Genomic DNA, 13,886 nt, shown 5'->3' with positions numbered 1-13,886 from the left:
CCTGGATTAAAAATAAAATAGTAGCTATCAAACAGGCACAAGCGGGGAGATTCTAATCCAGGCTGTGTATTGGGTAACAGTGCTGGGCCAGTATTAAATGTCTTGAATGTGGTCACTGTTTTGTGGTTATAAGAATGCCTTTGCTTGGAAATGCTACATATAAACTGTCATAATGTAGTTTACTCTCAGGGGTTCAGAAAAAATATATATATTTATAGAGAGAAATACATGCACACTCAGAGTAGCGCAGAAATGTGGCAAAATGTTAAAAACTGGAAAACCTAGGCAATAGGGATATGGATGTTCATTATATTATTCTTGCATTTTTTTCCTGTGCTTTGAAATTTTTCAATCTAAAAAGTTGGGAAAAGAAAAAGAATAACAAACAAAATACTTTAAAACTACCTTGAGTGGTTTGGGGGGAAAAAAGCCAGAGAAAAAGAATTCACAAAGCAGTTCTGAAACCAAACACAAATACTTTTTATTTATGGGCTATCATCTTACATCAATTCCGTTAAAACCTAAACCAGTTTGCTGTACTCAAGTTAGGTGGCATAACAGTATCTGATTAGGCTGGGAGTCACAGGACTTGCACACGTGTGTGGATGTGATGCAAATACTGACGACACGAAGCGTTCACAGTTACAGGTTAGCTGCTGTTTGTTTAACAGTAACCCCCCGAAGGAAATTATTTTATGAAAAAAGCAACCCACGTTTTGGTCTCATTTACAGACATCCAACATTGTAGTTGGGCGATGAATTCTATACATTTATTATACAACGTAACACATTAAGGAATAAAAGATAAGGCTTACAGAGGTATTTTAGCAGTTGTAAGAATAAAAACCAAGGGCACAAACAAACTTTTAAAGCTTTCTGTATAAACTTCAAAAGCACTGTTAAAATGGAGACTGAGAGGCAACAGAAATCTGCTGTTAAACCAGGAGGTTTGTCTAGTCAGATTTATGAAAAACTTAATTCAGAGTTCATGCTTCAAAACAGCTGCAAGTAACATTACAGTGGATGTTTATGGCAAACGAAATCATGAAGTTTCTGACCTACCGCAGCAGTAAACGTCTCCGAGTCGTATTCCCTTACGACGGAGTATTGCAACGTGGAGCTCAGAACACAATGGACAGGGAGGAAGGGTGTCGGCTTGGGCCATGAAGAAAACCAGAAGAAGGCACCCTGATTTATTTAACATTAGCCAGTAATAAGTGCTTGATGATTGCTCAGTGTCACGTAACTGAGGGACATTTTAGAGAAAAGGTATCTTATTATCTGATCCCTTTCCCGCCCCTTAAAAATAACTGCATAAAATCAAGAAAACCAAGGGCAGGCACTCTGCCGTCAGAGGTTTATTTTTCAAGGGAGTTTAAAGATTATTTGGAGTTTTCTACATATGCAAGATAATCTCTTTAGAATACTTTCATAGAACACCTCATGAAGTAGTTAACTTGGGTTGTCCCCCCATCATCAAATGGTCACTGTGGACGAAATGTAACGTCTCCCCTGTAACAGTCCTTTATTTTAGGATTAACTGTGCTTAGTGTTTAAAAGTCTCTAGTCTCTAACAATAACTTAAAATAATTTAATCTATGATTTATATTTATATATTCACTTCTGATTTATAGTTGACCAAATTTCAGAACTGTTGACTTCACATTATGACTATTTTTTTAAACTTCAAGGGATATCTCTGAAATGAATCAAGTTCTCCACAGACCTGAACCCGCGGCCATCGCCGCTGGCAGGGCGCCGCCGTGGGAGCGGAGCCCCTTCCCACACGCCGGTCTCCAGGGCGACGCCTGCCACGAACTCTCCTGTTCTTTTCAGGTATTAACGTGCGCAAACTGGTATGAACTTACAAGGGAAAAGTGAGTCTACAATCCCGAAACAAGGAATGACTGAGTATGCTTAATCACTAGAGTTTTTCAAACTTCCGGTTTACTTCACAGCAAACCAAACCTTTCTACTTGGTAGAAAAAGGAAGTAATTCTACCAGACCATGATTTAATATGTGTGCACACGCTGTATATACATACAAAATTTCTAGTTTTGGTGGTTCGGTGACAGGAAAAAAAAATGAAAATCTGAACACTGCTTGCAAAAAAACTGTGAAATAGTGGTCAAGAGTAGCTGTGTGCTTTGCTCATTTAATGGCATTTAAAGGTTCACATTTATTCCAGATTTTCAAGCCAGATTTTGAAATGATCCGAACCTCTTTCAGCTGTTACTCGTTCAATCACGATCTTGCTCACAGCAGTAGCACTCACTTAACTCAAACGCCCCGGGAGCTTTTTACTCGGTTGAAATCATCAGACTTTTGTATTTTCACAAAACTTTAGGGGCTAAGTTAGTCATTCAATAGCACCAGATAGTTGAGGGGAAAAAAATGTCATCTATACATTTCCTAAAAATAGTAAGGCAAGGGGAGGGAAAAAAAAAAGACATAAAATACAAACCTAAAAATCCTGTCCTGTTTTCTCATCCACATAAATAAAGGCTATCACCTCTGTGTACAAATCACTCAGGTAACGTTGAGTGCTCTCCAGGAAAGGTCCTACTATGTGACAGGGTTAGCACAATGCTGGTGGTTTCGTGTCCACTGCCTGCAGAGGACATTCTGCCAGGGAAAAGCCTAGCGTGAAAGAAACAAAAAGGAAAACAAAACAAAACAAAACACCTCTCACTTATAATAGAGCTCTTTTTCCAAAAAACTAAAAAATTAGATACCATGAAAGCTTAACTAAAACTTCAAGCCACAACTAAAATTGCTCTGCAATTATAAAATGCCAGCAAACCACTGGGTTTCCATGGAGGAGGCAAAACAAATTTTACTCAGAATGGCAGAGAATGCATCAGCAGACCAAATACCGACAAAAAGAATGCAAAAGAGAAAGAAAAACCACTGAAGAAAGTTTGTAAGAGTTTATAACCATTCCATTTAAAAAAATGGTGCAAATTTAGTTTGTTCATTTGTACCTATATTCAAATTACTACAGCTTTTTAACACTAAAAAAGAAAAACCTATACCTTGCACACTGGAAATGACTGGTGACATAGTGCATGTCTATATGTTCAAATAATGATCAGTCTCATCATTTAAAATGCTCACATTCAGTAAACCAAATCATATTTGGCATATGCCTCCGCAAAGTTACAACTCCCACCCTCTTCCAAAAATTGGCCTCTTGAACAATAAGGTGAATCCTGGCAACATTTACTTATGGTTAACAGTTGTTCTGTCTTGTTTTCTGAAATGCTACATTTGAGACCAAATAAAGTATAATTGGTTCATTTGAAAAAAGGGACTAGAAATATGCCACAAAAATTATTTTTACAATGCATTTTTGCAGAAATAATCTCTAGGTGAAGCTTTTTCTTTTTATACACATATACAAAATTTAAACAGCAATATACACATAATCACAGTGAGGACGTTGGCAAATTCACCAATCTGTAGTGTAAATACAAACTGCAAAGCAGCCTTCCAAGAGAACAATGCTACACAGCAGGCAGAGCTGGCCCATTCAATAGCAAACACCAAAAACGTCCCTGCAAAAGGGAGACAGTGCAAGAAAAGCAGCATGCGCTTTGATACAAACAGCAATTTATGGCTAATGGTTGACATAACTGTGGTAACAGTGACTCTCGCGCTGCTATGCATCAAGTCCTAGGACATCTGTTTGTCTTTATACCACTCCACAAACTCGTCCAACAACACCGGCCCTGAAGAGAGAGAGAGAGAGAGAGAAAAAACAACACGGCTCTGAGGCTTTTCGCAATGAGAAGGATGGGCAAATGCGTAGCGGTGGGGAAGGGGGAGGGGACACCAGCGCCGGTACTTACATGCGCCGTCTTCGTCATAGTTGCTGAGGTCAAGGTTAATTGTTCTGCTAAACTCTAGCACATTGCACCACTGGTCTTTGTTAATAACTTTGTATTTTGATTGCTGATGGAGGGAAAAGTAGTATGAATTACTGACACAATTAACAAATGGGACTGTTTCAATTGCTGTGTGAATCAACTCAACACAGTTCATAAAGGGTAACTCTTTCCATTTGGTATGTCAGGCACCAGTCTAGGACGACAGCAAGAGAGAGCAGGAGTAGAGCTTAAGATGACGATTTTCACTACAACTATATTACAGGGGCCCAACACAAACTGCTAAGCACATAAAAGAAACACAATTTTGTATCCCTAGAGGTGTCATTTCCAGGATACAGGAGCCCATCTATAGAAGGTGGGGATACTATGTACTTCATAGAGGTGCTGCAAGGATTAAGAGACAATTCGTGCAATTTATGTAAAGTTCTTCATCCCTGCTTGGCGCACAGAAAGTGCTAGGCGAAGAGCAGCTCCCAAGGACACGCCCTGACGGGAGCGGGGCACTCTCTGTCACACTGTAGGCCGAGGGCAGCGGCGACTGGGGAAGGACTGACTACGCGCTGCAGCCAGTCTCAGACTTGGCGCTCCAGCCACTGAAGAAACGGCTGCTGTAATAAAGTCAGAACTGGGATCTGATTCTAAGAGTAATCAGAAGAGCCATGGGGTAGTTTTCTATTCCTTAGATGAGGAAATATGCCACATGTGTACTTTAAAATACGGTATTCTTGTACAAAGATTTGAAAATAAAAGTCAGGCCCAACCATGTGAAGTCCTAACCACTGATACCAGAAACACGGGAGAGCAATACAAGCACACACGAAAGACAAGCGAGTTGAGCCTGTGGTTTTGAGGATGCAAACACAAGAAAAGCTAAAAATGAAAGAATTACTGTCCCCTTTTAAAAGGAAATGAAAACTAATAAGAAAGAGAACAAAACTACAGGTTTAACGTTCTAAGCAACTAAAAGCAAAAGCCAGCCAGTGGAGCGGCCGGTGGGGCTCCTGGAATCGCGCAGTCGCACTGGCTGCGGTGAGGGAGGTCGTCTGGCCTCTGAACCTTTCCCCCTTGGGCTCAAAGTCTGCTACAGTCTGAGAACAGGAACCTGTCTCTACGCATTTTCCAAATAAAGTTAACATTTCAGGGAGCTATCAGAGAAACAAGAACAGATCATTTGAGATGTGAACTGTCACGTAAACAAAGACTCCTTATATTAAAGCTAGTTTTTATAACTTCCTTGAAGAGTTCCAGTTAGTAATGTGACAAGCAATTTTTAATAATAGTCCTTAAAGAATCTTATCAGTTGGAAGTTTTTCCAGACAATTACGTAAAGTAAATTGTAAGAAAGATTATTTCAAGAATGAAGCTGGAGTCAGGATAAGGCTCAGGATTTCCTCAAAGACAGAGCACCCTCATCCTTTTAAGCAAAGGATGTTTTTTAAGGGGTCTGGGGCAAATCAAAAAGAAGAGGGGGGTTGGGGCTGGAGAGCAAGATGATACCTGTATGTGGCGACCCCAGTAAGTCAGACTTACACCTCTGGTCCTTCCAACTCCCACGGTATCACGCTCTGTCAGAACCAGCTCCTCCTTATCATCAGCAGCTCGGAGTTTTTTTATCATCAGTACTTAAACTAACAATGATGTGGTGAAGTGCGGGATTACTGCTGGTACCAATGTGAAGAAAATTTAAACTGAAGATCTGTGTCAGTTTGCCTAACGCTTAGATTGATTCAAGGTCTCCAAGCTACTTGGAGATAAGAGTAAAGGCAACGACATAACACACTTCTTTTAGTAAGAAAGAAGGCCAATGGCTATTTTTGAATCTTTGCTTAAGGAAAAGTGGAAATTCACTGAAAGCCATGAAGGAAAGCGAACCTTGCTTCACTGAAGGAGGGGAAAGGACAGAACAGTGGCTGTCTCTGATGCGCTTGCATGGGAGCGAGGAGACACGCTGTCACATGCACCCGCAGGCACCCGCAGAGAAAACGGGGAGCTGCGGACGGACGGCAACTATGTCACCGTGGTTTCTACAGACAGAGAAGCGTGACACACAGAAAATTACAGGCAACGGTTAAATAAAGTATACTTGGTAGTTCTAAGCAAGCAAAAACACATTCGATAAAATAACAATTTGGTACCTCTAAGAATTGGTGAAAAACTGGAAAAAGGGGCCAGATTTTTCCTAATAACAGTCCCAACATGCACTTGGCAGTGTTTATGTCTAGGCTGCGCTGGTCCTTTTCCTGTTCAACAAACAAAAACAAGGATGAGCCAGATGCCCCCAAATCATAAAATTCAATAATCCAAATTTCTATTTCACATCAACAAGACATTTAGTGAACAGCTCATTGATTATTTATTGAACCCCACAGACCCCGGGATCATGACCACGGTGGGGGAGGGGAGGTGGTCAAACACAATGCAAGGCTCGATCACTCCGGTACTAGATAAACATACCGAGAGAAGGATTCATGTCAACTGGATGGCCACCCTAATGCAAAATCAATTAGTTATGTAGCAGCAGTATCTACGGTTATTTCATGGGATAAATAAAAATCCGTAACTCAAACCCTTGCTGTTTGGCATTTATGATAATTATCCAAATCACAATTGCTCACCCCAAAGCCCATAATTTAATTAAACGAAGTTTAACAGTTTTGATTTCCATGCTTAGGAATCAATTCAGCTCGCTATAAATGCTGGGGTTCTGGAGGTTCTCTCCGAGTAAGTGGGTGTATTTATCTACCTTTCATCCACCTACCCTGGGAGAAAGTTGCCTATTACAGTTCTTCTTACCTTGGATTTTCAGGGATGTGAAATCTCCTAGCAGAATACCCCTAACTAGTAACCAAGTGAAAGACATTTCACAAAGAAACCAGAAAAAGGAGTGCATAAACCTGAAAAGGGCAGATTAAATTTATTCCACTCATATTTGTGATTAAGGATCCTAATTGCTCATTCTTTACCTTCTTATAAATCTCTGTTCCAGAACTGCAAGTGGAGAGTTTCTATGAAAGGACACAGAGGACCTGGTGCCACAAGTGGCGACCTCACACACACCAGAAGCTAGCCTCCACGTGGTGTCCTGACTCCAGTGGAAATTCGCAAAAGTACTTTCCTACAATGGAGGGGAGGTTCCCAGCCCTCCCGTTTGTGGTGGAATCTGGTGTTTGACCACCATCAGCAACCTATGCAGCCAGACCTATCTCCCGATAGAAGACATTATTACCTCGGTGCAGTGCTCTTCAGTACCTGAAGAATTTCCGGCCTTGAAACTGAATTTAAAAGTGAAGGACTTAAACAATACAGCAAATGTAAGGGCCTCAACTCAACAACAGCAAACAAGGTAGATGAAGATACACAAAGAGGTGGGACAGGCCTTTGTTTCCAGTCATAAAACATAACAACCGGCCACGACCCGGCCAGGTCAGGTGGCTCCACCCACCCTTCTCCGTTACAGGACGCACCACTAAGTCTGGTGACCGCGGGGTCACCCCAAATCCACGGTTCAATACAAACCAGCGGGGCCTCCTTCCCACTGCATTCTCTGCCTGACCCTTGGCCGTGTACAGCACCCTGCTCGGGCCGTCGCAGTCCCGATGAAGAGCGGACAAGAGAAAAGGTGTTCTAGAGATTGCTCACCTTCTGCCAACCAAGCCTCATCAGTCTGCTCCATTTCAAGGGCTTCTACCGTGATGCACCGGACAACAACACAGAAAACCTCCTCCTGCCCTCTAACACAGGTGCGGGCAGATGGCAACAGCACACTACACCGTCAAGCCATCCACAAGAAGAATGAGTGAGCTGTTGGAAACACACGTGGCACCACAGCACCGGCCCAAAGGTCACCTGCTGAACAGCCAACGCAGCATGGCGCTGACAACACTGGCACTTGGGGAAAGCTTTCCCTTGGAGAAGTTTGTAGGCATTCGCTAACCCTAAATCACTGGTTAAATCACCATGATGTGTACTGTGCCTTTTCCCAACATCATCAATGCCTATGTCCCCATCACAGTGGACATACACTACGGTGACAAAAAGAAAACAAAAGATACGAAAGACCTGGACAAGACTCTTGGCAACAACATAATCATCTGACAAACATGATCATGAAGGGTTTTGAGGCATGTGTCTGGTTGGCAGCGATGCCCGAACAGGGAGGAAAGGCACCAGACTCATGGGGCCGGAGGCTGAACGTCACTCACTCACTCCCTCACCCTGCAAGGGTGCCAGCGGCAGCTAGCGACCACTAACGCCATCTTCTGCCTCGCAAACGAGAGAAAGACACTGTGGACACACTCGAGATCTGAACGGTGACATCTTGCTGATCACCACCACTGCCTGTTGGTCAATTTGAGGCTACGTGCAAATGACCACAACTGGAAACACTCGGAATTCCTAAAGATTAACACAGTCAAGAGATCCCACAACCAATTATCTGCCGAACATCAAAATGGAGACACGCGCGGGGGATTCTCTGACAGCAACGACCCCAACGCATTCTCTGCCAAGGGGTTCCCGATTACAAGTGAGATGAACCTCCCGGGATGCCATGGGGCAGGGCATTTTTTAAAAACACAATAATCACCTTAACTAATTCAAAGAGTACAGCAAAGACATCCAGAAGCTCCTCACAAGAAATTAAAATGGTGCACTATGAACACTGCCCAGGGGCCTCCACCACGGAGCCAGGGCAGACTCCTGCGTGCCCTGGTCATCAGCATCTGAGCAGAGAGAACCCTGAGGAGGCCCATCAAGGCTAAAGGAGAAATGGAACTTTCCACCCTGCCCACCTCTTGACCTCACATGTGCTGGTATGTATTTAATAAATTTTAATTTTCAAAGAAAAACTTTAAATTGTGTACTTTTCAAATAACAAAAAACTGAACAGGGTCCATACACCAAAGATACACCAACCCCCTTCAATATACAAATGGATTCTGTCTTGTCTTCCTTAATCACAGATTAAACAGAGTAGTTACAGATGAGGTCAGGCCTCTTAGTGATATAGACACAAAACCAAAGAATCCCACTGTGACTATTCTAAGAAGTTGTGTTTTATATATGGAATAAATGCACTCCTCCAGCTAAAGACTAGTAACAGCTAATGTACAGAATAAAGGCTTTTTACTAAGGTCTGATTCAGAGTTCTAATATGAAAAAAAATGACTGCCTTTGTTTATCTAAGACTGTTCCAGTATAAGTTTTTGTATGATATGTGAAAATTAAGCATTTTTTCCCTTAAATGGCACAAGTGACTTAAAAACAATAATGGAAACAAATATATACTGTATACATGCAAATATGATATTGTAAAAATGAATCCTCAACCATCTATACATCCTGATATGCCCTTCAGAGTCTCCCAGCAATTTCAGATGACCTATTTCCAATTTTCACAAAGTTTGATAGCTTAGAAGAGGGGTGTCAAACTCATTGTCACCGGGGGCCACATCAGCCTCATGGTTGCCTTCAAAGGGCTGCATGTAACTCTAGGACTGTATGAATGTAACTACTCCTTAACTAGGGGCAAGGAGCTCGGCACTGCCGACCCATAGAAACAAGGTGCCGGCTGAATAAAACAAGGTGGAGGGCCGGATTCGGCCTGCAGGCCTTATGTTTGCCACCTGTGGCTTAAAATGTGTATGTTAACAGGCAAACCTTTAATTATTAAAATTATAAAGAAAAACATCTTCAAAAGTAAAAGAAATTCCCAAGATTTTCAAGAACTAGTTGGACTGAAAAAACATGTAAGTGACCATGATTCACAAACATAAATGGTCACCATCAAAAGGACTAAATTTAAGACCCACGACATATATCATAGAATTACATTTGAGACCAGAGAGATTACAAAAAATAAAGAGAAAATGCAGTCCTACCTAACACAGCTACCTAAGTAAACAAAAGCAAGGTAAAAAGAGAACTCTGTCTTGAACCTTAAATAATGTGACAATTTATAAAACTGAAAATACAGCAAATCAGTTTTTTGAATGGGAGATTTTTTTCCTTTTAATACATATTTTTAAAAGTCATAAAACCCGACAGTGTCCTCCAGCTGGGAAAAATGAATCTAAATAATTATGCTCTTTGAACTTACTCAGCATTATTTTACAGATCACAATGTTTGCAAGGTAACTAAGGTTAATTATGAACATTTCTTTAATAAAAGAAAAACAATCTTCAAATGATGAGGTTTCTCCTCATCATTTTATTTGGTACAGATTCTACTACTAAGTATTAATCTTGGAAAGTAAGGAGGTTCACAGACACCTAAGTAATGTCAATGAATCATAATTCAACACTATTTCTAATTCTATGGTTTACTTTTATTGAGAACTGAGAATTAATCTCAGCCAGAAATTGTTCTAAGTACCTTATACTTAAATTCATTTAATACAACAACTCATTTAAGATAGGTATTATTATTACCCCCAATTTATAAATAAGAAAACTGTGGCAAAGGGAGTTAAAAACGATAGTCGAGAAGTTGGAGAGCTGGGACTAGAATGGGGAAGTCCGATTCCAAATCCGAGCTCTTCACTGTGTGTTGTCTCACTTCCCTGAGAAGTAATCAAGGAAGAGAGATTTATTTATTATTTTTTAAAGATGTTATTTCTTTTTAGAGTGAGGGGAAGGGAAGGAGAGAGAGGGAGAGAAACATTGATTGGTTGCCTCTTGTACGTGCCCTAACCGGGGTCCAAACCCGCAAACCAGGCACGTGCCCTGACCAGGAATCAAACCGGCGACCTTTCACTAGACGGCACAACGCCAAACCAACAGAGCCACACTGGTCAGGGCAGGGAGAGAGATGTAAATATAAACTGACACACAGTCCCATCAGCTTTATAAGTAACTGCTGAGTAAATCTGTGTCTGTGATAACCAAAGAGCAATTTTTTTTAACTGACGTATAACTGACATACAGTATTATATTAGTTTCAGGTGTACAACATGGTGATTCAATATTTATATACGTTACAAACAAAGAGTAATCTTAAGTAAGCTGACAAGGTTTTCAAGGATAAGAGACGTGGGATTAGCTGTCTCATCATCTTCCTACTCTTGTCCTCACCTAGACCTACCTTCTCTTTTCTTTGTAATTTACAATGAAAATATGAGAAAAAAGAGAGGTCTATGTGTGGTGTGTTGGGGGAAGTTGTATAAGAAGGAAACAAATATACCGACAAATATAGTAAAGAAGCAAGACTCGAGTTAGAAAAGGACATGAATCAAAATGGTCACAACAGACTGAGGTTAGAGTCGGGTGGTATTCTCTGATGAGTACAAAACCCTGCAAATTTTCCTTGTGCAATTCCATGAGTAACACCCATTATCATTTCTACTTTAAATGGAAATGGCTAAGCTATTGTTTTACTTAGACAAAGAAGATGCATTAACTTTAACACATGTGACCTCTTACACCATCCAGAAACACCTCCTCAGAGCCGGTGAACAGCCTGGTACCCAGTGCCGGAAAAGTGAGTGCTTCCAGGGACAGGCGGCTTCTGCCTCCAGAAAGCCCTCTGTTTACCACTTCTCCAAACTTTATTTCAAGGAGTGGGAAAGCAAAGACTCCCCCACCCCAGAGCAATCTCCCATTCTCCTCTGGCCCACTGCCATCCTTCTCCCTCACCTTGAAGGCGGCCCTTTCTCTCCGTCTAGCAGCTTCTCCCAACTCCACTTCCTTCCTGGTTCCATGGAGAGCCATCCCAACCCCTCCAGGAGGGCTCCTCTCACCTCTCAACTCCCCTCTGCCCTCCAAGCTCACACACTCTTCCCTCTCAATCCACCCCATCATTCCCTCCTTCCTGGGATGAGCTGGACCACACTGTTAGAACAAAATACAAGAGCAGCATCGCTGATATGTTCATGGTGTCTACTCCCGGCCGGGCCAAGACGCTGCTGTCAGTGCCTCTCCCAGCCCAGCAATTATCCTTCTCAGAATTCCCAGTGTCCATCTGTCCGTGACTTTCAGCATCGTGCCTTGCCTCTGACACAGAGAATGTAGAAAAATCAAATTTAACTGATGTTTAATAACTATTCGTAGATCAACAAAACATGATTGTATTTAGTCTTTTATCTCTTTCTCTTTGCCAATCTTTTTCTCTCTAGGGCCTTTTAAAAGGGAAGATCGTGAAAAAAATGGCTTTTTTTATTTAAAGGAATTCATACAGTATTTGCTTACATAGTAAGTAAAATTTATATTGGATGAAAACCCCCATGCAAAAACATACTGAGACAAAACTGACTCGTGTGAGAGAACTGCCCCTGAACTTACATCCCACCACCTTCCTCTAACAAGATCCCAGAGGACGGTGACAGCTGTGAGTCAGGGAGGGTAAGGTGGCTCTGTGAAGGGGACACAGGCCTGTACCTCAAGGGCAAGCTCAGGCCCTGCTGTCCCCTCCTCTGTGGCTCTGTTTATTTATCTGCATAAATGACAAGACAGGACCAGATAGATGACTTCGTATTGATATCCACAGCACTACACGTTAAGTTCAAGTCAAAGTAAAATTAGGAGAAAAATAATATAACTTGACAGCCAGGTACCATTTTTAATTGGCTACAAAGTTCGAAGGTGAAAAAAGAAATGGTCGCACCTTAGGACTACAATCTGGGGAGATATTAAAGGGGTCATTTTATCATTTTCTGGTATGGTACTGTATAGTTTCTTTCCTGGTATATTAAACTATAATGTTTAATATATGCCATTGTTATTTGCAATAGAGAATATTTAGGGTATTAAAACTATCAGAGCCTTGGCTGGTGTGGATCAGTGGATTGAGCACAGGCCTCCTAACCAAAGGGTCGCCGATTCGATTCCCAGTCAGGGCACATGCCTGGGTTTTGGGCCAGGTCCCCAGTGGGGGCACACAAGAGGCAACCACACATTGATGTTTCTCTCCCTTTCTCCCTGCTTCCCCTCTCTCTAAAAATAAATAAATAAAATCTTTTAAAAAAACTATCAGAAAATTTAATTTCCATTAAACGTTTGATTTTAAAAGGTCTGCTATGTTAACTGTAAGTTATTGCCTCTAGGAGTCATTTTTATAGTGAAAAAAAAAAAAAAAGAGACTGTAAGGATAAGAACCTGTTTGAGTTCTGCTGCTAACCAAGATGGAGTTAGAGAAACTAGGTTTTCCTTTTCACTTTAAAGAGCCAGAAAACTGGACAAAATATACAAAATGATGGCCTTCACCCACTGGCCAACAGGCAGCCCAGGTCTGTGAGCCCCGAGAAAAAGGAAGCACAAGGCCAGCCGTACAGTGGCGCCACTCACTGTGTAGAGGTGGTTTCCAGGCCGCACGGCACCGGAAGGGGAACCGAACAAAGCCCCGGGCCTCGTCGAGTTGGGAAAGACAGAGTGTGAGGAGGCCAAGGTAACTATAATCTGTGAACCAAAATTCTAGCAAGGTGGGAGCCGCACAGAGCAATCTGGAGACCCACACTGTCTCCCCACTCTGTGGTGGAGGGCCATCTATGGGTATGTGAGAGGGAAGCCCCCGAACCAAGGGGAGAGCCACTGTAACAATGTCAGCAGAAACTCCTAGCCTCACGCAAGGCCGGGAGCATGTGCCAGCTCACCAGCCAGAGCAGAAAGAGCTCAGGGTCCTGGGTAGTAGAATCCTCAAAAGGGTCCTGCTTTACGAGACGGGTGGGGCTCAATCATCCTTAGACTGAAGGGTGTTCGGGTCTGGCCCTTGCGAGGGGCCAAATTGATCCCGCGTAACTTAACTACATACCAGAAAAATTTAAAAATCCAACTATTTAAAAAATGCAGAAGACCTAGCAACCAACAAATTAAAATTTATCATATCCAGTATCCAATAAAAAAAAACACTATTACGAATGTGAAGAAGCTATAAAATATGACTCATGGCCAAGATAAAAATTAACCAAGAGAAAGAGACCTAGAAAAATGGCAGGATGGTGGACACTGAAGACAAATTTGTTAATACACTTGTTATAAATACGTTCTGGATGTTCCAGAAGTTG

The 13,886-nt window shown here is 41.8% G+C and overlaps 1 protein-coding gene across 7 annotated transcripts in view; it reads right to left on the bottom strand.

Moving 5' to 3' along the window:
* Nucleotides 1-456: 456 nt before the first annotated feature.
* The window catches only part of DCUN1D4 (defective in cullin neddylation 1 domain containing 4), a 71,713-nt gene continuing 58,283 nt past the window's right edge, over nt 457-13,886 (bottom strand). For 6 of the 7 annotated variants that reach the window (XM_045834480.1, XM_045834482.1, XM_045834479.1 and 3 more), the window contains 3 exons: nt 6,027-6,131; nt 3,853-3,955; nt 457-3,732 (listed from right to left, as the gene is read on the bottom strand). In XM_045834480.1, coding sequence (XP_045690436.1) covers nt 3,677-3,732; nt 3,853-3,955; nt 6,027-6,131 — 264 coding nt within the window. In that variant the 3' untranslated portion in view covers nt 457-3,676. The remainder of the gene's footprint in view (nt 3,733-3,852; nt 3,956-6,026; nt 6,132-13,886) is intronic. The other variant, XM_045834481.1, reaches the window with a different exon arrangement.

Source organism: Phyllostomus hastatus, unplaced genomic scaffold (genome assembly GCF_019186645.2).
Source record: "Phyllostomus hastatus isolate PE091 unplaced genomic scaffold, TTU_PhHast_1.1 phas_contig_196, whole genome shotgun sequence".
Lineage (NCBI taxonomy): Eukaryota > Metazoa > Chordata > Mammalia > Chiroptera > Phyllostomidae > Phyllostomus > Phyllostomus hastatus.
This window is presented reverse-complemented; position numbering and strand designations above follow the sequence as displayed.